Raw genomic sequence first — 25,446 nt, 5'->3', positions numbered from 1 at the left:
TCATATTGAAAAGTCAGGATGAGGGTACAGGATAGCCGTGAGTTGTAACTGCTGATTAACAAATAGAAAATGTGGGTTTTTTTTATTTTATGACCTTAAAAAGTACTTTCCCTATCCTCAAAATGAAATATAAGCTGAAAAAAGAATTTAGAAGTTTCTAACACACAGGATATTCTGTGGAGAATTAGAACTAAGTCATGACTTCAGGGCAGTAAATAGGATTTTCTAAAGAATGTTGTTCTCTGTGGATCAGCTAGATCAGTATTAGGCTGGAGAACAATCTTATCAGACTGATAAATACAGAGTTGTTCAGTGGGATTTTACTACAACTTGTTGTTTGGTTGTTTTGAGGGTTTTGTAGTTTTGGAGTTGTTTTTTTCTTATTTTATTTTTTTTAATTTTTTTTTTTTTTTTGCTTTGGAGTTTGTTTTGTTTAGTTTTGTTTTGTTTTGTTTTGTTTTTTGCTTGGTTGATTTTTATTTGGTGGTTGCTTTTCTTCCATTACATACTATATAATGGGATTCATCTTTCTAGACTTCTTTTTTGCACATCTTAAGTTGTTTTCACTACCAGGCCAGCTTGTACACTTTAGATGGGATGGCTGTGTAGGAAGGTGGCAGTGGAGGTGTTAAGCCCCACAGAGTTGTACCCTTCTAGGGCTTTAGAGAGACCTTGTCCATGAAAATTTGCTCAACCTTTCATGTGCTGTATATGTTTACACAGGCCAGCAAAAGTCTTGTGTACACTTGAGGTGCTTCCTGACCCAGATGATGCTCAGACATGGGCAGTCTGAGGAAAGAATATATTGTTTCTTCACTTCCACTGAGCACAACCTCAAAAAGAATAAGACCTGTATCCCCTGCTAAAGGAACAGAGCGGGCTTCCCGCTTTTCTGAACTCTTCTTTAATCTCATTTGACTTAGCATGCATTTTCAGTTATGTGTAATTCTTATAGAAATTTCATCTAATTTTTTAAAAACACACACCCTTTAATAACACACACCCTTTCTTGGAAAGGGATATGATATGGATAGAAAATGGCTTGGAGAACTCAGGTATTCAGGAGTACTTTGGCAAGTAGTGGGATTGAAGCATTACCCCAGGAGGGTACATGACAAATGAAGCAGAACTGGGAGTTCAACAGAGATTTCCAGTGTACCAATTTAGAGATTTACACTAAATTAAATCAATTTCCTCAATTAGCTATGTGATTGTTATACACCAGGTTAAAGCTTTAGTCAAACCTAACTAAGGACAGAGTCACATAAATTACCATAACATATTAATTAATCCATTAGTAATTACATATCTGCATACCCTTACTCTATGACAAATGTAAGTTAAATCTCAAGAAAGACAAGGCACGTAAGATGACGTTGCATCTCTGTGAACAGGAGCGGATGTCATCAAAATGTCACACTTAAGACTCAGTTTGACTTGCTGCCATTCCAGACCCCGTGGCCAGTGAACATACAGCAGGATTCCTGACAGGTTTATTGTTTGTACTGAGCTGGACCTGCAGGGTTGATCTGTATGTGCACAGAATGGGTCCTTGCTGCATCTGACACCAGACTTTGTATGGACACAATGAAATCTCTCTGTACACAGACAGACCTGTTCAAGCAACAGTGCCTTGAAACTTTCAGTAGGAGAAACCTCTCCCACTGACCTGATCAAAAGAATTGGAAAAAAATCTGGCTTTAAACAATGGGACAATCTTTAAATATCCTCTAAGAAAGATGCTAGTATTGCCTTCTAATGTTTTGGATTCTTCCCTCTTCCCCAATAGCTATTTGTGTAACTGTGAGACTTAACAGTGAGATATACTGAAAGGGATAGTACCTCAGTATTTACCTTCCAAAAGTAGATATCACTGCTTATAGCTATAACTATGCTAACATTGTTATATGCTGTAAAATTCCAGATCATCAGGATTGTTGTATTTAATGATTGCTGAAATAGTGAATGGTTCCTGAGACACACACAGGTGTTTAGCATTGTCCTGACCTCACATGAAGGATTTCCCTAATCAAGGGTTTCAATTTATCACCTCAGAGCCTGGTAATATGAAAAACTGTTACACACAGTTTTTAATTTTACTTTACGGGTTGAGCCATGTCTTTCTTCTCAACACATGTCCTTTTAGCACTGCAAGATGTATACTTTTAGGAAGACAGTGACAAGATAGTGCTGTTACACAGTCCAGTAATCAAAGACCTTGACAAAATTTGGTCCTGATCTGAATTACTCTGTGTCAGTATTCTTTCTTGCTCCCTTACTCCAAAAATAAAATAACTTGCAAGGGTTTTCAAGCATCATATATATTTTAATCAATAAACCAAGTTCTACAAAATATGTGAGACTTAGGGTGCCATTTGGGTTTTTAGCTTACTTGTCCCACCATGTGGACTGGGAGAATAAAAGGTATTGAATCATACAGATCATTAGCATGGGTTTCATATCTTTCATGGGCCTCAGGGTTTCTGTTCCATTATTACACTGGGGCATTCAGTTGGCAACATGAACCTAAGGTCACTGGAAAATTAGTTTAAGAGAATTATGCTTCTGGAGAAGAGGATACTGATTATAATATTCAGTCCCTTAAAGAAACAGTTATCATCTGGAACTTTCTTTATTCCAGTTTTTGGTGGGGGTTTTTTTGGGTTTTGTGTTTTTTGTTTTTTGTGGGTTTTTTGTTTGTTTTGGTTTTTTTTTTTTTTTTTTTTGTTGGTTGGTTGGTTGGTTGGTTGGTTGGTTTTTGGTGGTTTTTTGTTTGTGGTTTTTTTTTTGGTTTGTTTTTTTGTTTAGTTTTTTTTGGGGGGGGAGGGGTTGGGGGTTTTGGTCGGTTGGTTGGTTGGTTGGTTGGTTTTGGTTTTTTGGGGGTTTTTTGTTTGTTTGTTTGTTTTTGGTTTTTTACCTGGTCAGTTTGTATAAGGACTTTTAACACCTGAGTGGGAAAAGCAAATACCTCTGTATTCTCCAGTTTCATGTTCTTGGCATAAATTCACTTGTTGTTGGTTAATTGGGACTTCATTCATTGCTATGCTTATTGCTCATTGCTATACTTATTGCTTTCAGTATTTAATTATTTTATTTATTTTATTCATGGCTTTCCTAAATATTTTTGTAATAACTTTCTGTGACTATCTCAAATTCTGTATTATAAATTGCTTGTACCAAATGACAGACTTAAATCCCTAGTTGCTAAGTCCTTTATTTATATCTCTAAAATCTTCACTCAGTCTGACTATAAGGAGCTCACCTTTTAGAGATTAAAGGATAGCTAAAGATCCTTCTCAGTCTTTCCTCAATTTTTAAATGAATTTGGGGTTAAGCCTTTACTCATTATCATCTATATGTCAGGCTGAGAATGTTTGTAGATTTTACAATTAGTGATTGGCTTAGCAGCTCTTTTTAACTTTTTTCTTCTCATAGTAGCTTTATATTTGAAGCTAAACTACCATTAGCAAAAGTATTCAGTAACATTTGGTCATCACCAATATGAGGTGGATCTGAAGCATATCTAGGAGAGCGGGTGCTGCCCAAGCAGGGAGGAGGTGCACTGCTGCACTTGGGCTGTGCTTCTCTCCCAAGCTGCATTCCTGTTGCTCCAGCCTGATTCATCTGCATCTCTTGGGTTCTATCCACAGGTGTACACAGTTGAAGAACATGGAACAGATATCCTTATGTGGTCTTCTACTAGAAATGAAGAAAACAAATGGATGTATGGAAGTGTAGTTCTCTCCAGTAACAGCCTTTTCAGAGTTGCCTTTGAAGCTGAAGTGGGGTGGAATCAACCCACAGAATTTGCTCTTGATGATATTTCTTTCACCCCAGAATGCATTGATGGAGGTATGCTTTTACAAAAATACATATCATACATTTTCTCTTCTTGGAGGGAGAGCAAAATTGTGGCATTTCATATTTCAATGTATATCACAGTTACAAAATCTGATATATTTTCTATTTCTCATGGTTTATAGAAGACAGTTTTGTGTTTTAGCTAGAAATTGAACATAAGAATAATTATAACAACTCAGAATATTACTGGCATTGAGGGTCTGAACCATAGTTGAAAGGAATTTACTGCTGCTCCACCATATTGGTTTTTCCTGCATTAAAAAAGTCAGAGAAGACATTAGTTTAGGATCAAAGAGTTTTATGAGTATTACAGTAGTTCACAATTATTTTCAAAGAAAGCTGTTAAGTTTTTATCTTCGCTCTCCTCATAAAATACAAATGTGTACCACATTCGCCTTGCTAACATTTTCTTTGAGTATCTGCAATCTCCCTTCTGCTACACAAGTACCTGATCTATGTAGAAAAAGCGTTCTAACGTCTTAGAATGTCCTGTTTTGTCTGTGAGAAAAACAGTGATTTACTCTGAAAACAAAATGTAACAAATGATACCATATCATAAAAAAAAGAACAGAATACATGCAAATACAGATTCTGATAGAAATATCAGCAGAACTTAATGACTAAGAGACAGCTAGGAATTATTATTGTTAAATAAATGCCAATATGAAGATTATGACAATCTTCCTTGATGACCTTTCTTTCTCTTTATACAGCTCTTGTTGAGATAGGAGAGCCTGTGTATGACCTAGTTGTCAATCTGTTGAAGAAACTTTTTCTTTTATTATTTTTATTGTGATACGCACCTCCTGGAGGAATTAAACACATGCTTCAAGTGAAATAATACGTTCATGCGAGTGACATTTGTTCAGGCTCAAGCTGAATAAGGGTTTTGTTTATTTTCTCTAAATAGGCTCAGGCAAATAATATTTTGGAATGTAGTTCAATGAGCTGCAGACTATGTGCATAAACAGGCATTTGTTCTACCCGTATTACGTTAATCACCTTTTTAACCATATCCTTAGAATTACATAGGCAGTTTCTTGCATAGTATATCATAATAGGGAAATTTTTAAATTATATATTTTAAGTACCTGTAATTCTGAAATAATAATAACTATAGAAATAAATTAATTTTAATAGAGCAACGTTTTCTAATTACTTTAAATTTCTCCAGTTGTAGAATACTTCAAAGTATCTAGCTTGTATCACAATCTGTTGCTCTTACAAATGTGATATATCAAAAGTTTGGCCTGAAGAAAATATGTTGGAGTTATATTGGTTACTTACAGTTTGTTGAATAAATCATGCCTTTTTTACATGCATACATTGCAATTTGATGCATAATCTCCTCTCCAGACAAAACACTGTATTTAGATTCTGTTACTTAAGATTGATTTCATACTGTCCTTGGAAGAATCCTATCTTAATAATTCTTGCTGGCCTGGTAGAGCTCGTGAATTACATAAAGAGGCAAGTGAATTACACAAAATCCATGCAATACAATAAACCACAACAATTTAGGAAAAAAAGACTCTACCTCTGAATTTTTAATACTGTTCCTGACAAAGAACTACTTAGGAGGAGGTGCTGTTTTTTACTAACTGTTGTTGCTAGAGAGCTGCTTACATATTCAGATGGTAAAATTTGAAGATATTATCTTCCAATAGTATAAAAGCACTGTCCTGTAGATATTTGAGCAATGTTTCTCTGTAACAAAATCAGTGGGAAGGTTTACCTAATCCACTCTCAGCTCTACTTTGATTGTTGCTCATTAAGTTTATTCCAAGACCTAGCTCAAAGAAAAGTGTATTATCTGCAGTGCAGGTTTTGTATAATGTTCTTCCTTTTAGAAGAGAGCTATGCTACTGCAGATCTTTTTTCCTCTCTCTGTATTATTATTTTTCAGCTTGCCTTTAATTACTTTGAGTTTCCAGAGGCAACACATTCTAAATGGAAGCAATCACAATTTAACTGGTTGGGAGCTCTAAGTAATCAAGCAGTGCCAGCAGCTCTAATTCAGCTATGTTTTTTTTATTTTTAAGTAGTCAGTCCATATTAGCCATGAAGGTTCCTAGATATCCAATAATATTTCTGAATATTTAAGCAAGGTGTAGTCAAGGAAGTGGTAGGTCAAGCTAGGCCTACTGCAGAAGTAGCTTTCAGCTGATGCTGATGCAGAGGGAGCTGGTGGTGGCACAGGATCTTGTTCAGAATTAGCTGCTAAATGATATATATATGCACCACTTTTCAAGGTTCATGACTTTCTGCTAATGAAGTTGTGTGAAGGTCTTATTTTACATCCTAGGGACCAAAGAATTTAATTGCTACTTAGTTGTAATGATCTTCTTCAAATTTTTAAATAACAGCTTGATTTAAAAAAATCCCACAAAACTTTGTTTCTATTTAAGATCTATATTTTTCAAAATAAAATTAAAAAACATTTCTATTTCTAGTTTCAGAGGGACTAAAAATTCCAAAGCATTGAATCAAATTTTATATTCATTTGTGTCTTTTTCTAGTTCAGCTGAAATAGGAGGCAGTACAGAAATTCTTAAAATTATTCCTATACCTAATTCAAATCCTAGCATTAACCAAAGATGCCTAATAACTAAACTTTATTCTGCTTATGAAAATCAGAATACTATATTTTGCCACTCATTCGTTACTAGAGAAATAAACCAGATGGACAAATTCTGTGTAATTTAGTTAAACAGCACTGGAGCAGTGTTCTCAAGAAACAAATAAATAGTAAATATATTTTATGATGCCTTCCAGAGATCACCTAAGTGAAATAGTTGTGCTTGTGGAGATCTCAGTACAAAGTCAGCACTGAAGGATGCTCCAGCTTTTTTACAGTCAAGTTACCTGCTAGGCCCTATTTAGCTGCAACTCTTTGTGAACTTAGACCTCTAAATTGTACTACTTTAACTAATTGCTTAAGTAATTTTGGTTTATTCAAAAAGAATAATGTTGACACTCTTAAATGAATATTTGGGATGAATCTTGGGTATAAAGATGAGTGCAAATATGTGGCACCTGAGGCTCCAGTGTATTTGAGAAAAGAGTATTTGCTTTTCCACCATCAGTCATGCTTATCACCAGTTCAGTATTAATATTGCTTACTGAAATAATTAATTTGAATAAAATTATTCTGGATGTGCTTCTGTGTCTATTCTTCTACTTCACCTTTCCTTATAATTCTCTCCTTTTACATTTCTAGTTTTAGTCTGTTTGCTGCACAGTTTATTTCCCTTAGCTGCTCAACACTATCTGAAGTATTTTCTTTCTTTTCTTCTGTTTTGTGAACCATTTTTTATCAACTTTGATAATTTTATTTTAAAATATTTTCTTTTAAAAAAATCTGAGCTTTTTTTCAGGCATTCCCTTCTCGATATAACATTTTTCAAAGAATGTCTCTTTAGCAGATAAATTTAGCACACAAGAAAGACTGTCACTGTTACAATTTTCCCACCACACCCAGGTGCCACTTTCCTTCCACCTGAAAGATTTGTTTTCAGTAGAACATATTATTACGTAAGGATACACTAGGTACAAAAGGGCCATTCAAATAGTGCAAAACATTCAGCACAGACAGGAGATGTTGTCCCCAACACTGTGTTATCTGACCATAGTGTGGTTGTGAATATAGGAAGTGCTATTTCCCAGATGCAATGGGTTGGGGTTTTTCCCTAATGTTGGCATAGTTCTTGACTTTACCACATGTTACCAACAAAAGGGTCAGATTTATCCCTTAGGACCTGAAGTACAGTAAAATTATCAGTGATTGTTGGCAGATTTTTTTTTAGGCAAAACATTTGCTTTGAAATGTCATAATTCTTCCAAGTCTCCCCACTGCTGTGTAGCAAAGCACAAACTAAACTTTATGTAAAGGTTGTATATAATCCTTATACTGAGCAAGCCTTCACTTGTGAAAAAAACAAATAGAAGAAACAAATCAGAATCTGTGAATTATAAGACAGGTTTTAGCTTTATATTGAAGCCCAAGGGTATTTTTAAAAATGTGTACAAAGGCATCCCAGTACCCTAAAACCCGATATCCTCCAAGAATTGAATTTTCACTTTATTTGAACCATCATAAGACAGTTATGAGATATAGCCACATCCAACCCTTTAGATCACCTTCCCTAGTTTTCTAGAAGAAATAATAATGCAAAACCTGTGTGACAAAGGAAATTATGTTCAATCAAATTTAAGATAGATATACTCAGCATTCCTGGTCAGTCACAGTAAGTAAGGAAAAAAAGTGCATTTAGAAATATAATCTACAGTTCTGGATACCAGGGAAAGAGTATAAGAGAAGGGGATCTATATGTACTGTTTTACCACAATACATTTCCCATTTGCAGCCATTTGTAATTGTCTTCCTAAGCTACATGTAGTGTCAGAATAATCATCCTGAGGTTTTTTCTTTCCCTTTCAACTTATCTGTTCCACTTTTAGCATCAGGGAAATTTTTAATACCCAGAAATTAAATTATATACTGCTGCATGTATGACTATAGGCTTATATCCATTAATAGAAAAGCTGTTTAGTGGTTTTTCATTTAGGCCTTGAAACATATGAAGTCTTTATTTAAACATTAGTGATTCACTCTTTTGTGTGGTGGGTAGGATTTTCTTAAGACTTCTCCATAAAGCAGTTTCAAATCTCACAATAGATGTAGACTATATAGCCAGTCCTGAAGTTCCTTCAGAGTAAAATAATTTGCATTGACTTCCAAACAACATCAGAATAAATGCAATATCATACCAAAATTTGTGATAGGCACAGGTTCAAGCATCAAGATAAGAAGGAAGGTGTCCCAAAGGGCCAGAGCTATAGGCCACTCTCTGTGTTCATGGTGCAAGGAAATGAATAACTGGCATCCAATTTAAACTGTGTTTTATGACTCTTTAGAAGTTGAACATAGCAGAATGAAGATAGAACCTAATAACTTAGTAAAAGAATAGTGACTCTGAAAACTATTTCCATGTAGCTAGATAGTGGAGAGAAAGAAAGTGGTAAAATAAAAATCTATGTAGATAATCACCTGATAATGAGTCAAGATTTTCAAAATCAGTATTTGTTTAAACTACCATAATTTTAGATGATATGTGGTATCTTAAAAGTATCTAATTTTCAGGAAAAAAATGCAGTAACATTTCTTTAGAAAGGAATTCCCTTGTGAATTTAGATAAGAAACCACAGAGCAGAGGTATGTATGTGTGGAAATATTAATGTCATAACATCTTGCCTAGTTATTATTTATTTGTTTCTCACAACACATATTCACAGAATCACAGAATATCCTGAGCAGGAAGGGACCCACAAGGGCTATAAAGTTCAGTTCCTTGTGGTGCAAAGAACCATCCCCAAGGGTCACACCCTGTGCCTGACAGCATTGTCCAAACACCCCTTGAGCTCTGTCAGGCTGGTGCTGTCACCGCTGCCCTGGGGAGTCTGTTCCAGTGCTCAGACAAATATTGAGACTTTTTCCTCCCTATTTTATCTCTGCTTCATGAAACACACTCTTTGAATCCTGATTGTTTATAAACGTCCCCTGCTTTTCCTGCCACAGATTTCCATTTGCTTCAAAACGGGGTCCATGTGTTTATATGTAAAAATAATCTTTAGTCACATTACTGAATAGTATTCTTCTTGGAGCTCTCTTTTCTTTTTCCAATACAGAGATGAGAGAAAATTGATGAGAGATGATTGAATATTTTTGTTTCTCTGTGCACATGATTCAGATATATCTTTGACTGTAGAATTTCTTATCTTTATGAAGAGTTTTTCTAAAGAACATACAGTTATGTCCAAATATCTGAAAAGTATTTGATAACTACCTGCATAACTACTTCTTATTGCATAATGTTATCTACCTGACAAATGAAAAGGGGATGGGATAAATATATATATATATATATCATTTTGAGTACTAGTTTGGAAATATCCAAACCATTTTTGTTTTCAGACTCATAAAAATAAAGAATCCTGAATTGACTGGAAAGACAAAATGTGAATTGGCCGAAATGTTTCCCCTGTACAGACCACAAAATGGCAGACTAGTGAAAAGCTGTCTTGAATTAGGGCAATTTAAAGAGGAGGACTTAGACAGTTTAAAGAGGAGACTCTAAAACAAATTACATCCCCTTAGTCTTAACCAATCCCTTTCCATTAATAAAGAAAGACTACTGGTAGATATAAGTGAAGAAATACAATTTACTAACAAGCAGAACAGCAAAAGGCAAACAATCCCCCCAGTAAATAACCACTAGCTACACAATTGCTAACTCTCAGGAACCCCACAGGTGCAAAGAGAGACCCAAAATGCCAGAAATACCCTTCCCATGATGGTGCCTGTGTATCCTCAAAGACAGAGGGAAAATGGCACCAGCTCTCTCCCCAGGATGGTGCTTCCCAGGTGGCCCATGGTCCGGGAGGCAAAGGGAGTAAGGATGGTGCACAAAAAACAAAGCCCTCCCGGGAAGGAGGCAGCTGATGGAGCTGCCCCATGGCAGATGCAGTCCTGCCAGTGGTGTGGGGTCAGCTTCTCCCACTGCTTGCTGGCCTCCGCTGGTGCTGGGGCTGATGTCCCTGACCCACTGCTCTGCTGGGGAAAGCCACTCTGTCCCTGCAGGCATGGGCTGACCCAGCCATGGGGCCAGCTCAAGCTCCACTGCCCGTGCAGTTCGCAAGGTTCATTCTAAAGATGGTTTTTAATTGCTAAATGCAGTTTTTCCAAGTTGCTACCGAGGCAAGCCCAGAAATCCACCCAATGCTGCCCTTTTGAAAGGGCAGCATCCATCTTCAGCAAACTCCATGAGGAAAGGAAGGGGTCAGCTTGGGTGCCCATGCCTTCTAAAGGGACCAGCATGTCCCTGCTGCCCCACAGTTCTGGTTCTGTGTGTGCTGGGGTCTAGAGAGACAGTAAGAGATAGATGTGAGATACAATGATGTTCCAGGTTACCCATGGCAGAAGCTTTGCAGGTGACCTAGGCAAAAAATTAAACAGCTCGGAAGTGAGCCATTTGCAGATAATTTTATATGCTCTCATGAACTTTTACTAGATCGCATTTCACATAAAAGCATAAATGACATTTTTATCTAATTAAGAGACAACAACCCCAAAAGAAGTGTCTGTTTGTGTGAGCTTTGTGCAAAAAAATATCTGAATGATGCAAAGCGAATCTTGTGGAGGGGCAAGCATGTGTGTGTGTGTCCATGTGTGTGTCCCTGTGTATGAATCTGAGTGTCTGTGTGTGTGCAAGTGTGTCCATGTGTGCCCATGCATGAAGCAACACAGGAAATTTTGCAGCAGAACAAGATTCGTCTGACAAAACCTTAGACAGCATCAATGATCCTTCTCTGAAACTGCCAGAGCCCAAGTGCTGGAAATACTGGAGGGGTTAACTGCCTGAGCTGCTGATACTACAGTGTTAGATCATGGGGAAAAACGCTGTAGAGGAGACTTAACTTCTGATTTCTTTAAGTTGCAGAGCCAGGGGAATCACTGTTAGCTTGTCTGCTCATGCTTGCAGTGAAGCAGAAATCTGTCTCACATTGAGTTTCTTTCTCAGAGAGGGAGGAAAAAGAAACTCAGGGAGTTTCTTTCCTCAAGGGCAGGAGATGAATCATGGGAGTAGTTGTAGGGGGAGGCTGCTCAAAGAAACAAAGGAGGGGAAGAGGAAAGCAGGATGAGTAGTAATAGAGGACTGAGGATACTAGGGAAATTTGTGAATAGGTTATTTAGTCAATTACCTTTTTCCTGAAACCAATCACTATATGCTTTAGATCCATGTCTCTTGGCAGAGATAGGGCATTTATGCATTTTTAAAGACTAAAAATTGTGATCCAAGGCATAGTACCTTAGAGAGCTTCTTCAGCCTGTTCTTGTGCACAGACCTAGCTAGCATCAAAAGCCAAAACGTTTTGTGGATTTCACAGAAAAGAAACTGGGAATAATTTTAGGATAGATAATTACTTGATATAAACTAGGATAATTATTGGCAATTCTTGAACGCAATTATGTTGTGTATGTTCAAATTAATAATTATACTATCTTTGTCCAAAACCTTCAATTTCTCACTGCCTTCTTATAACTTGTCCGGAATACTGAAATCTTCTGCAGCAAGCTACATGCCTTTTGGGAAATTAAAATCCTTGGATTTATTAAAAGTGTATTAAAATAGTTTCATTAATATTGAACCTCCAAACCCCATCTGTTTACACCAGAAAAACTTCAAATCACACAGACGATATTTTTCCTTCATAAATATATTTTTCCTTCATGATATTTTTCCATTCATAAAAATCAACATATTTCCTTGGAGGGATGGAGAGAAATAATATTTGGAAAGAAATTGTTTTCATGATACTATCTTAAAGAACAGAAAATTCTCAGACTCTTCCTTATGTAAAACCTACTCATCTCCTCAATAAGAGTAAAGGCTCAGACCTCTTCAGCTCAGATTTATCTCAGAAATTATATCCACTTCATTTTGTGGAAGACTAAAACTTAACAGCTCCTCCACATTGTCATTGCTCCTAATAAATAAACAAACCAGCAGATCCATCACATTAGCAGGCATAGCTAGTATTCTAGACTCTTCTTAGGAGAAATATGGCAAATACTGCCATATTCCTGCCACAGGTAGTCAGTGTGTTCCAGCCAGAAGCAGTAGTTCTCTACTGCTGATGACTAAATCATACTGACTTTACTGGCAGTAAACCTGTCTGTTTTCCATTATGTTTGCATATTAGCAAACTGTGATCATTTAAAGTAAATTCTGAGCAGACATGAAAATCTGAAGTCATTGGGCCATGTTCTGGTTTTTTTCAATTCTGGATTTGTCATGGGGCCTCGGATCCTTTCCAGCACCCTGCCCATACCTCTGTCTTTTCATGAAGGGAAGACATTTGAAGATTCGATTGGCCAGACTCAATTTCCTCTCCTCCCCTACCCTGCCTTTTTTTTTTTTTGTCTTCTTATAAGCTTAGAAATAAACAGCATGAGCTTTATTGTAATGGATAAAACCCCATGGAAAGATTGTTAAAGTATTTGAATAGTTTAATCCAATTAATTTTTGCACCAAGTTTGTTTCCTTGCAGTCACCTTGAATGGGTTGATTTCATGCCCTGATCCAATGTTTACTGAACTGAAATTAAACTGAGGACTGACATCTATTTCAAATTAATTAATGCACTGGGTTGGGTCCATAATTAATTTATACTCTTGTCTAATGAAATCTATTGGAGGGAGTTATTTTTGAGATCTTTTAGCTACAGTTAATAGCCCCACCGTTTTTATTACATTTTCTAGGCAAATTACTTCTGCAAATATATCAGACAGGTTGTTGGTTTTCAAGGGTCTGATGCAAGGCCCATTAAAATCAATATGAGTTATTCCATTTACTTAAATGGACTTTAGAGCCAGCTCTGATACAACCTACGTAGTTGTATCAAATGCTGCCTAACAGTGTATGTGGTAACTTTATTTTATGCTCCCTGGTGTTGAGTCTAAGGCCAATGTCCACTAGTCTTAACTAAAAATCACTGCTGCAGATGATATATAAACATAAATGGGGATCTACTCTGCCCCAGAGTTCTTGGTATTTGAAGAGGGAAGGCAGAAAAGAGGAGGATAGCCTGGAGGTGTTGCTTCATTCAAATTAAGCATATTTTTGTGTTACTTGCTGTGATAATGACTCTGTAATACAAACATTTATTTTATATTAGCATTTGGGTAATAGGAGTTCTATGGTTTTCTGTGACTGAAGCCCTGTAATTCAGGAGCAAAATATTTGCAGTGCCAACCTGTGAAACAGGATCATATGCTCCATGGATGACAAACAATAAACAGCAAAGCATAAGTTTACAGAAAATGCTCATCAAAAACCAGTAAGCCTTTATCAAATCTCTATCTCACAAATATCTAATTGTGTCCTTGATAATGAGCACTATTAACACTTTCAATATTTAACACTTTTCATAAAGAGTACTTATTAACACTTTTTCATATTTAAAGGCTCTTTTCTCCAAAATCGTCAGCTCATGAGCTCTATTTACTGTAAACACGGTTTGATGGCCAGCACATTGCAATAAAAATGTATTTAAAAGCATCTATTTAGTCTGACAACAATGAAATACATATATATACAACAGTAGTTATTGCAGTTCATGGAGCAATACCAAATTTTATTTGCTTTAAACACTGGTCTGAATTTTATGTCTTTTTTATATCTACCTCAGCTACTTGACTTCCCTTAAAAGTGTGAAAGGTGCTTGTGAGGTAGCACTTCTGGTCCACAGATTATAACTCAGCAGCACAGCCAGGTGAGTAAGTTTCAAAAGACATAGGACCAAATTAAAATGTCAGGGTTTAGGACCTAATTAAAATGTCTTTTTTATGATATACAAGTAGATCTTAGATGCACATTTTTAAGCTCTTTCTTTAATTTTGTTCATTTGCCATATGCAAGGTAAAAATAAGAGCAAAATAAAACACTGAGTGTAAAGTGAAATAAATAAGGACATGTACTCAGCTTTCTACTTAAAAAGTCATGATTTCTTTAGCTATAACAGAACATCAACAATTTACTGCTGTTTTCCATGCGGATCTAAATTCAGACTCAGTGCTTTGCAGTGCAGAGGTTATTTTTTGCTGATATTATTTTTGTTTAGTTTGCTTTTCATCCATGTGCAAATACTGAATTTTTTGGGATTTTTTTAGTCCTGCTTTTCAGTGAGCATGCAGCCTTGATACAATAAGTTAAAGCTTTTATCCTGTCTTCCTTAGAACTCATAATTTTCAGTAGATTTATCTCCAAATCCTTAAATAGTTTCAAACAGAAACTTTTGAAAACAGATGCTTTTGAAAAAAGGACCTGTACAGTGTCTCCTGCACTCGTGAATGTGGTCTGGAAATGAGAGTCACATTGCACTCAGGAGATGAGTGCTGCCTTGGGAACATCTTTTCTGCATTTGAGTAAAGGTGAGGGAAACATTTTCTTGGCATGCCAGTGCTAGGCAATTGTTGAATCAAACAATATTGAGTGAAAGAAAGGATGTATGGGTCACAAACAGTACAGTTTGCATTGAAAAGATTCCACTTCAGATTTTGCCATTTAAATAACTTTCATATATGTATGTACAACAGGAAAATATAAGGTTCATAGGTGCGAGTAAGTTTAGTTTTTATTACTAAATTGTGTGGCTGTACTACTGTGTGAGTCAGCACATGGAGCATGTTTCTGATGAGTCTCTCATTAGTGCCAGCTCGTTTTCCACTGTAAACCACATTGTAGTGTTAACACCTTAGTTTAATTCTTCACAGTGGTAAGAAAACAGAATGAATATTCCCACTCTTTAGAAGGAAATGTGTCAGTAGCAGATACTGCAATGATGAGCTTAAAATAAATAATTACATAGATGGTAGCTTTGAATACAAGTAATTAGTTTTGCATTAATGTTGCTTGAGATTTCCATTCAGTTGGAATTAGTTAGTGATTTTCTACATTTGCATATTCTTAATTAGGTTTTTTAGTTGTTAGTTTTGTACAAATTATTGTTTTTTATAAATTTTCTAAATTTTTGCCAGGCACATTTAATTTATAATTAAGAAAAGCATTTATAAACTACTTTATGTAAGGAAAATAGGCTGAACTTTAGGGTAGAGTTTTAGCAGACCATGGCAATAGCAACATCTTTTAGAATGTCATCCAGAGCACAATTTTTCTATTGTATCTGAAGCAAAACACATGTTTTTTGCTTCAAAACACATGAACTAATAAACTAATTAACATACAACATGAGTTAATAAGCAATGGATATTCCTATGATCTTTGAAGTACATTTTTATCTCATGCACTGTTCTGATCTAAAAGGATTTTACTTATTTCAGGGTATGACTTAGGATTTTTTTTAATTTGGTGCAAATATAAAACAGACCTCATAAGACCCCTGGTTAACCATACCCCTAAGTCAGCCTGGACACATTTTTGCTGACCTTGGTGAATATTGCACAGTCTAATATAATTGCTATGCAAGTCAGGAAGAACTTCATCCTACAAATTATTCTCTAACAACCAGAGAGAATAATGATAGAAAATAAATAATAATAATAATAATAAAAATAATAATTATAATAATGGAAAAATATTCATCTCCCATTCAAAAAAAGCCTTCAAGTATTTCCCTGAATACTGAATTTAACATAGGATTATTTACATGCATAAGCTCATTATATGATTTGGCTCATAAGGCTAAACTGATCAGGATTACAAAAGTCTGAAAATAATTTAACACTCAAGGCCAGATTCATAACAAGCAACACATTCAAGAAATATTGAGTTTAAGAGGGGATTTCAGTTTAGTGAACAAATTTGGTTAGAAGCATGTGAGTAAACATATCATGAACAGGAAATTAAACTGGGTCAGAAATGCTCACAAATGTATTATAAATGCAATCTTTCCTGCAACACAAACAGGCAACCACAGGAAAGTCAAATAATATTGTATCTGTGTGGGGTTAATTTCCATAGTATCAGAACAAATACAGAAAAGCTAACACAGGACTGTGCAAGGACAAAAGAATGTGCATAAGCAGAATTGACTGCAGCTTAAGTCATTTTCACTGCCTAAATCCCCCCTAGGCACTGTGAGGAAAAGGTCAAAAAGAAAGAAAAAAAAAAGTACTATCAAATATAATCATACCTTTTTAGTTTTTCCCAGAGCAAGTGCAAACTAAAATAAAAAAAAATATTTTTTCTTTACTCCATTGTGCAGGATTTGAAAGCACTAGTTTTGTATCAATGGAGAGAGAAATATGTTCTACCAACATTTGAGCAGTATCTTGGCAGACTCATGGCCTTATATACAGTCTCTATATGACATACCAAATTCAAACATCTTTATGAGCTACTATTATTATCTAGTAAAGTATAGGACCAAAGTAGAAAAAAATGCAAAAATCTAGAATACTTTTAATTTGTACAAAACCAATCCACTATGTGATTTAAATGTCTATTATCAACTATCTAAAACCAACTTCCATAAGCCTTTTAAAGTAGCAAAAAAAAAATATAAATTGTTAGACAAACACATTTATAAAACACATATGAAACCGCAATCTTTTCAATCCCATGTAAGAGTACACATCTTTGAGGTATTCATGGCATAATTCTGGATACAAACAGGACGAAGGATCACCAGGTTATTATTTTCACTGAGTCAATTTCCATTTTTTGTTATTTTATGTGCTACATTATATCTAGTGAATCAAACACATTTTTCTAGTAGAATGATTTAATTTAATAACATTAAGGGCATGAAATAATATCAGGCATGTTCTATTGTATGAATATTCTCGATTATGATTTTTTGATATAAGATCAACATGGAAATCAAAGATTTCTAGTCTATAGAAGGTCTGTATTACACTGAGCTTTGAGCTTTTTCTCCTTACAGCTACTTCACTAACAACTGGATGGTAAAATAATGCTAGTATTCTGTTTACCTGAATGCATTAACAGTTCATTTATTTGTACAAAAAGCTATTGTTCTTTATGATGGAGGTGTCTTTGAAACTGAGCCTGTTTTAACAAAGTCCTCATGCTGTAAAACCCCAGCCTGGTATTGTAGAACACATAAACATACTGATATGACCAGTGGATTAAAAGTCATAAAATCATGCCAAAATCCATGTACTCCCTTACAGAGTGTTATGCCTTAATGCAGCAGTAACATTAGACATCTGAAGTCAGAGAACAATCACCATTTCAAAAGATGAGATGAAACCCACCCGTGACTTTTGTGCTTGTCTCCTTTCCCTCAGCCCAAGCCAGCAGCAAAACTCCTCCTGTCTTCTACAGAGGAAGTGACATGAATTTGTCTTACCTCTAACGATCATATTATATTTTTTACTCAGCTGCTGCATATCAGCCTAGAAATATTTAATGTATGGAGCTAAATTCTGGAGATTTTTCTCTTTTCCCTGTACGTTAAAAGTACAGGAATCCAACACATTGCTTCCATGGGAGATGCTGATGCTATAAAGAACACAGTATTAGCACAGCCAGCTCCTTAGAAATTGGTTTCCACAAATAGATTTTATGCTTCTGCTAATAAAATTCAGTTGCAATAGTTTTCATAGGAAAAAAAGAAGACTTAAGTATCTGGGACAATTAATTTATGTAGATGATCACAAAACACTTTCCCCAGTATTTTCTTCCAGTAATGCAAGTTAGCATGGAATTTTTTTGGGGGGGAGGGTGAGGGGGGCGTTTGGGTTTTTGGTTGGTTGATTGGTTGGTTTTTTGGTGGGATTTTTTTGTTTGGTTTTTTGGGTTTTGTTTGTTTGTTTGTTTGTTTGTTTTGTAGGGGTTTTTTGTGGGTTTTTGTTTGTTTTTGGGGGTTTTTTTGTTTTGGCTTTTTTCGTCAGCTGTCTGAATTAGTTAAAGTAAAAAATTCTAAAAATGCATTTTTCTTTATTGTATCCTGGAAATCTATCTAGTATTTTTTAAATTTAATTCTCTATCACATCAAGCTAAATTGAAGAGTCAGTGATAATAAACTAGATCAGCAAAAAAAAAATTTGTTATTTTATAAAAATCTTTTCCTTAAGTTAACTTAAAGTTATAACTTGAGGGCTATTTTAAGGCTTTCCAGATACTGGGTGAAAGAGAAGATTTATTAATATTTTGGTACTAAATCTTCTATGTATACATGGCAAAAGAAGTAATAGGATCAAAATAAATGCTGAACTTCAACTAGAAGAAAAGTGCTGCAAGAACAACAATGAAGTTTACATGAGACAAAATGTTTTTAATGCTGTGTTTCGCACTTGGCAGCTGTGTTTTTGCTAAAAGCCGTGCTCTTTTTTTTAAAGAGTTTAGTAACCACAATCAGCTGCATTCCCAGCAGGTGCAATGTCTATCTATTCTAGGTCTATTCAAAGGCACTCAGTACAATACCTGCTGGAGGAACAGAGTCACTGGACATTCCTTTTGCCCTCGCAGGCCCAGCTGTCCCTCGCCCTCCAGCCTGCGGTGGTGAGGAGTTCCCATGTGCGTACGTGCGGCAGTGTCTGCCCCTCGCCGCGCGGTGCAACGGCCTGGAGGAGTGCACCGATGGCACTGATGAGATGGACTGCCCCATGGACATGCCTCCCACCACAGCTCCAGGCTCCTGCAGGGACACAGAGTTCCTGTGTCCTTCCCAAGGCTGTGTCCTGTCTCTCCTGCGGTGCGATGGTGTGCCTGACTGCCACCTCAGTGAGGATGAAGTTGGCTGCCGTAAGTTACTTTCATGGTGGTAGTTATGGAAATGTTAACTTACCTGCCTAAACCAGGAAAGAAAAAGAGCAATGCAGTGAAGTTTAGTGTGAAATACATAATTCCCTTGTCAAAAAAACCCCTTATTTGTGTCACATACGATGCGTTAATCGACGAGATGCTTTATGTTTCTAAATAATTTTGCCACATATAATGTATTAATTGAAGAGATGCTTTGCATTTCTAAAAACATTTTGCTAATTCATTTTAATTTCCTGTCTATATTCATGGTAAATGTTAAAAAGAATTGCAATTTTGTTTAATATTTGCAAGCATTTCCACATTTTTTCCTTAAATCAGTCAGCTGCATTTGCATTGCCTCTGTAACCTCTGATTATGACATGACAAGGAAGATAGGCTTCTGCAGTTCTGTAATTCAATAATATTCAAGGCAATCCTGACCTCTCAAGGATTTTGAAATCAAGTCTGTTCATGAGGTAGCAGCAATCTCTGCCCCAAGCTAAGAAAAGGGCTCACAAACAAAACACAAGGTCAATAGGCTTTGAAATGTAACTGCAATGAGAAGCCATGGAGAAACATCTGAAGCAGATAGACACCAAAGTGAGTGTCTGCCCGTTTAAAAATATTTCATTATTAGCAGATGAACTGAAGCCAACTGCATAATTCCAGGATTTTCAAAATAATTAGCTACATAGAAAAAAATAAGAGGCTATTTACATAAACACTTTTTTTCCTCTACCTATCATGCTGTAAAATTTTTAAATATTTTTCTCCTCCTTATCAGAATGAAGAAAAAAAAAGGTTAAAAATATCAGTTTCCAGTGGATTAGAAATTCATTTTCTTAAATATTTTCTATCAAAACTACTAAATATAAACACAGGCTACTGCACTTGCCAGTTATTTTAGCAAACTAGTCTACCAACTGGGCATGGATTTGGCAGGTTATCTGTGTAAGTCTTTTGTTTAGAAGTGAGCTCTGTGGTTTTGCTGGCAGAAGACATGATTTTGGAGATAACTTTGATGTTAAATTCTACATACCTTGGCAACACGTAGAAATTTTGGATGTTTCTTTCTTCAAATAAACCTCTCATAGTTAATCTTCATTTGACCTTGTTCTCTTCTCAATCTGTCTTCTGGTAGAAACGTCCATGCTGTGTTCTACTACATGCACATCACAGCTCCACCCTACAGAATCTGATGTAGAACCTCAAAATCTGAAAGCCAAAAGATTTCCATGATTTTCTGAGATTTATTGTATTGTTTTAACTTCTAAACAAAACCCAGGGATTAAGAAGAAATTAAATCCTATTTGGTCTATTCAAAGAACAAATATTCTCCATAGGTATTTCACAACTTTGAGGTTCTCAGTCTGAAGTAAATTTAGTCAAGTCTGTGCTTAATTGTTACTGCAAAATTTGGTTTATAGTATGTAAACATGTAAGCATTGATAGTATAAGATAGAAATACAGAAACAGTAATTCTTGTTTCTTCTCTGAAGAAGATACTTCAGAGAAGCAAAGCAAAGCAGGGAAGAAGGCAAAGCAAAAAGAAAGTGATTCGTGCTAGTTTGGAATGAAATCAGTGGAAAGTTGATTCCTGTCACAGCTGGTGCTGAGATCCAACTGTGTACACCAGGAGAGCACAGTGTTTAATCTTTAGCTTCCTACTTTTAACAAGTGAAAAGCCAGAGAAGTTTGTCAGCTGGGAAGGTCAGAGGGAAAAAGTAAATATCTCAGAAATTTTATTCTTTTATTGAAATTTATGCATGATCTATAAAATTGATTGTTGTGCTAGTAAATCCAACCTATGTGTACTCTAATAATAGCATAGATTGAAAGTGAGGGTTTACTTTTTTAGATTTTAGATTGATTCTTTCTTCCTTAGTGCAGATCAAATTTACCTGCTTATTTTAAAAAACTTCATTTTAGGAATTACTGACACTTTCCATTTTGCGTCCCATAGCAATTTTTTTCATTTAAGTGTAAAGCAAAACACTTAACACTATTAAAGTGTAGCACAAAAGTGTTCTGGGTTCTGAATTCAGGGATTCATCAGGAAAGTTTTCTTTTGGGATAAAGACAGGCTGTCAAAATGCATCTTGCAGAGATTAAGGATAAAACCCAAAAGGAGACCAAGACAAAATAAATCCCCAACTAAACAAAAAAAAAAAAGGTCAAGTCCCTACTAAAAACACAGTTTCTACCACAGAAGTGCTTTTATTCACGACTTAGAGATTTATGTGGACAGAACTTCCTGTAGAGTTCACATAGCAGTTAGGTTGTACAATATTGTGATAGTACTGGTTTATACCTACTAATGTAATCGTTTTTAGTGCTTGTTGCATTTAACAAAAAAAAAAAAAAAATCTGGAACTGTTTTCCAGTTATGGCTCTCTTCTTGCTGTCAGTTTTAGTGAAGGGTATATTACCTCACCTATTAAGTCTTTTATTTGCCTGATTACAACAGTAAGGGTGTAAAAGAAACATATTAATACCAGTGGGATGTATACATTAGTTTTCCACAGACCAACATATTTTTCTATCTGTATCATCTGATTGAAGTGCTAACAGCAATGAATTAAAAGTAATTTCTTGGTTCTCTGTAGTGCACCGATATGTATCTCTTGTACTCCTGGAAAGTTTTAAATGCCTATGAATTATTTAAAATTTTACTTTCAAACAGGCTGTGATGTCATTATCCCTTCTACTGGTTTAAATTGCACCTAGAAAATTAAATATAGATGAAAATTGGATACTTTCATTTTGAGATCTTCACTGGTTTTTAATGCCATGTGGTTTTCATATTCTTTACCGCAGCACCAATAACTTGGTGTAATTGTCCTTAACTGCAAAATTTTCAGCCATTAGTCCATTGCTATGACTGTTCTCTCTGTTGTGTATTAAAATAATGTGTAAAAAAATTAATTTCATCATTTTGAAATTAGTAGTTGAATGAGAGTTGATTATGTTTTGTGATATCTTTTTTATCAGTTTTCTTTGGGACTTTGAAGTATACACTCCCAACATTTTAAGTTAATATGCACTACATGGGAAAATTTGGTTTCTGTACCATCTGTGCTCTGTATTTGTTTACTTATTTAGCATCTCAGTAGTAAAGTTGTGTGTCTTTGAAGATGAAAGCTTGTAGAGGTCACACAGATGCAAATTTATATCCTGCAGTACGAATCAAGTTTTCTGCTAGTTTTTTAACAGTGAGAAAACAAATACAGCTGATAATGACCACGTTACTTTTTTATTTCAGCCATTAAAGATTGTTCCAATGGTTCCTTGTTATGTGCTTCAACTAATCAATGTATACCACTCTCCCAGCGTTGTGATGGAATTGCAGACTGCATTGATTCCAGCCTTGATGAGTCTGGTTGTTCAGGTACTCACTTTTGCATAAAAATAACATTTGAAACAAAGAAAGTATAGTTATTTCCTGCTGAATCTTTTAGCAGTCCTCAAACTTGACTGAGGTTCCTCTGCAAAAACTTTATCAAATTATATTTGGCATATATTTTCCTGATGGAAGTATGACAGAGATGAAAATGAGAAAAAGATGAAGAAGAATAACATGATTAACGTCTTAACATCTTCATAAGGAGTGTTTCTTACTGTATAAACACATTGTTCAAAAAAAAAACCAACCCTTTGTAATATACTTTTAAGGCTTTCCTTGATTTTAGCCAGTTGAGTTTATTCACATTGTTGAGTAAAAGAATTGCCTATTTTTGGCTTTTCTTTCCCAAGTGTATTACAAATCCTGGTTGGAAAATAAACTAAATAACATTTGTTTTAGCACAATGCATTTGACACAATACTCAGCTTTGATTTGCAGTAGTTAAATAATGGAGAAAAATAAGTACAGGACAATAATACACATTCAATATGAATTAGATTTTTATTAACAAAATCTAACAAATACATAGATGATAGTGATATAAATAATTAATTCTAGATCCAAAATGTCTCATTTAGTGACAGAAAGGTACTGCAGCTCTTCTCCAAGACAGAAGTAAACTCTTGACCAGTTCTGTGCTGGGCAGTATTCTTCCAGCTTTGCTGAAGTTGCATTAGCTGAGAATTTAACTCTCTCTTTTTATAATTTTCATGAGTTATGTGATAAAATTCGCAACATATAGGCATTGCAATTATAGAATTCATCAGAATTTATTAAATGTCTAGTCACAAACTGAAAGTTTTACAAACACTTATTGGTATGAGGCATCCACAAGTTTCTTTGGGAGTGAAACTTGACCACAAGTATTGTGTTCACTATCTCTCACAGCACCATAAAATGTTTTGGGTTGGAAGGGACCTTAAAGACCACAAAGTTGCAATGCCCCTGACTTGGGCACCTTCATGAGCTCAGGTTGTTCATGTAATGGAAGGAATCATACTTCAACATTAAAGAACACTACTTCTATAATGATGAGGGAAATCATACTTGGTTAAATTTGATTGTTAAAAATGATTTCAAATTAAAAGGAATTTGTTCAGAAATTAGTTCAATACAGAAGAATACAGAACATAAACTAGTATACATGCAAAACAGTAATTTACAAATCCTCTACTATTTTTTCAGAAAGCAGATCTTTTAAGTAAATAATTTACTTTTCAAAATTTAATATTGAAACTGGAGATGTCCACACTGAATATCACTGTTATATGCTGCAATAACCAATTTCATTTTGCATATATTCAAAACTCTTTAGGTCTAATTTGTATATTACCAGTTATTTTCATAGTAAAGAAAATTGAGGGGATTCTTTTTTGATTTTGAGTTTTTTCTTGCTAAAGCAATGTAAAACTAAGCCTCTGTAAAACTAAATGCGATGATGTGGAAATCCAAGTTAAGGGACATCAAAAGTTTTTAAGAGAATATTACTAAGAATATCACTACTTAAACACCTTTTTGTCTTTTAAAACCTGATTTCCCTTGTTCTTATGAGAATATGATTCGAAGTGTTAAAATTCAGAATATCTTTAATAAAAGGGTTTGTAACAAAAGAGTTTCTATTCACCAGCTCTATATAAGAGCTATTAATAATACCATAGACTTAGGTAGTAGTTAAATATTAGTTCAATTCTTTTGGATCTTATTTTATATGTTCCCATTGTTTGAAAATCAAGTAAGTGGCAAAAATTCCATTTCTGGAGTCAGATGAAAATCTCCTTTGAGAAAAATTTGAAGCCTGCTCATGTGGAGCACCAGGATTTCAATAAGCTCAAGAGAACTCCATTACTTGTAATATTCTTATGACTTCATACTTGAGTCACCAAGTCCAGGTCTAAACCAAAGAAGTTTTGGAAGTGCTAAGCACTCAAAAGGACAGGTGTGAATATTTTTCCCTTTGAAAATCAGGTAATGACAAATGTAATAAAAAAGAGGAGGAAATCACAATTTTTACCTTTATGTTTACAGCTTGTCCTGAAGAATACTGCAAAAATGGAGGAAAATGCATCATCAAAAATGACATCCCATTATGCCAGTAAGTTTCATTGGCAATTGACTTGTGCTTGAGGCTGGAAAAAGCTACTGTTGAAACAGGTGGTTTGTCCCCCAGGGATTGAAATGACATTCAGTAGAAGTGTATTTTAAAAACTCACTGTATCTTTTTTTACTATTTTTATTCACACTTAGTGAGTTAAGACACATTTTGAGAAGAATGTGATTTGCCAGATAGAATTTTCTGTAACTTTCATATGTCATTACATGAGACAGCCTGCTGGCCTGACACCCTAAGTTTTCTGTCTCATGTTTCTCATCAACATTTAAAAACACGTTTCTGTGCCTTGTTTGCAGCAGGGTGTTGTATACAACAGGTGAGCTTTTATAACAGGCCACATACTCATCTTTGTCTTACTGTCAGGTAGTTGGAAAAAGAAAGGGCTTTTTCCATTTATTCCCCCCCAAAAAAGGGGTTAAAAATATGTGTGTGTTTTTTTCTGGAAATACTGTCTGATGAAAAAATAATGTATGAAATTCTGATATAGAATGTACAAGCCATTAGAAAGAGTCTCAGGCCAATGAAATGACTCATTTACACAAGGTATCATTTTGTTTCCCATTGGGAAAGTAGAGGAGATTCTCTAAGTGCAAACAATGTGATGGTATGTGTTATCATGCTTTTGTCCTTCACAAGCTTCAGTGGAGCCTGCCAGAGTTTGCCAAATTACTGAAGAGGTAACTGCTTTATCACAGTAGATATCTTAGCCAAGAGTAGATGCTAAGGTTTGTCTCCTAGTCACTAGAGAATGCACATTAATAAGCCTACTTTTTCTTTCA

At 35.2% G+C, this 25,446-nt stretch overlaps 1 protein-coding gene across 1 annotated transcript in view; it reads left to right on the top strand.

Annotated features, from left to right (window-relative positions):
• The window catches only part of MALRD1 (MAM and LDL receptor class A domain containing 1), a 229,147-nt gene that overhangs the window by 156,679 nt on the left and 47,022 nt on the right, over positions 1 to 25,446 (top strand). The window contains 4 exon segments of the mRNA XM_066316924.1: positions 3,651 to 3,852; positions 18,879 to 19,154; positions 22,417 to 22,542; positions 24,583 to 24,649. Coding sequence (XP_066173021.1) covers positions 3,651 to 3,852; positions 18,879 to 19,154; positions 22,417 to 22,542; positions 24,583 to 24,649 — 671 coding nt within the window.

The sequence above is a fragment of the Sylvia atricapilla genome, chromosome 1 (genome assembly GCF_009819655.1).
Source record: "Sylvia atricapilla isolate bSylAtr1 chromosome 1, bSylAtr1.pri, whole genome shotgun sequence".
In the NCBI taxonomy this organism is placed as follows: domain Eukaryota; kingdom Metazoa; phylum Chordata; class Aves; order Passeriformes; family Sylviidae; genus Sylvia; species Sylvia atricapilla.
The sequence above is the reverse complement of the archived record's forward strand: the minus strand, read 5'-3'. Positions and strand labels throughout refer to the sequence as shown.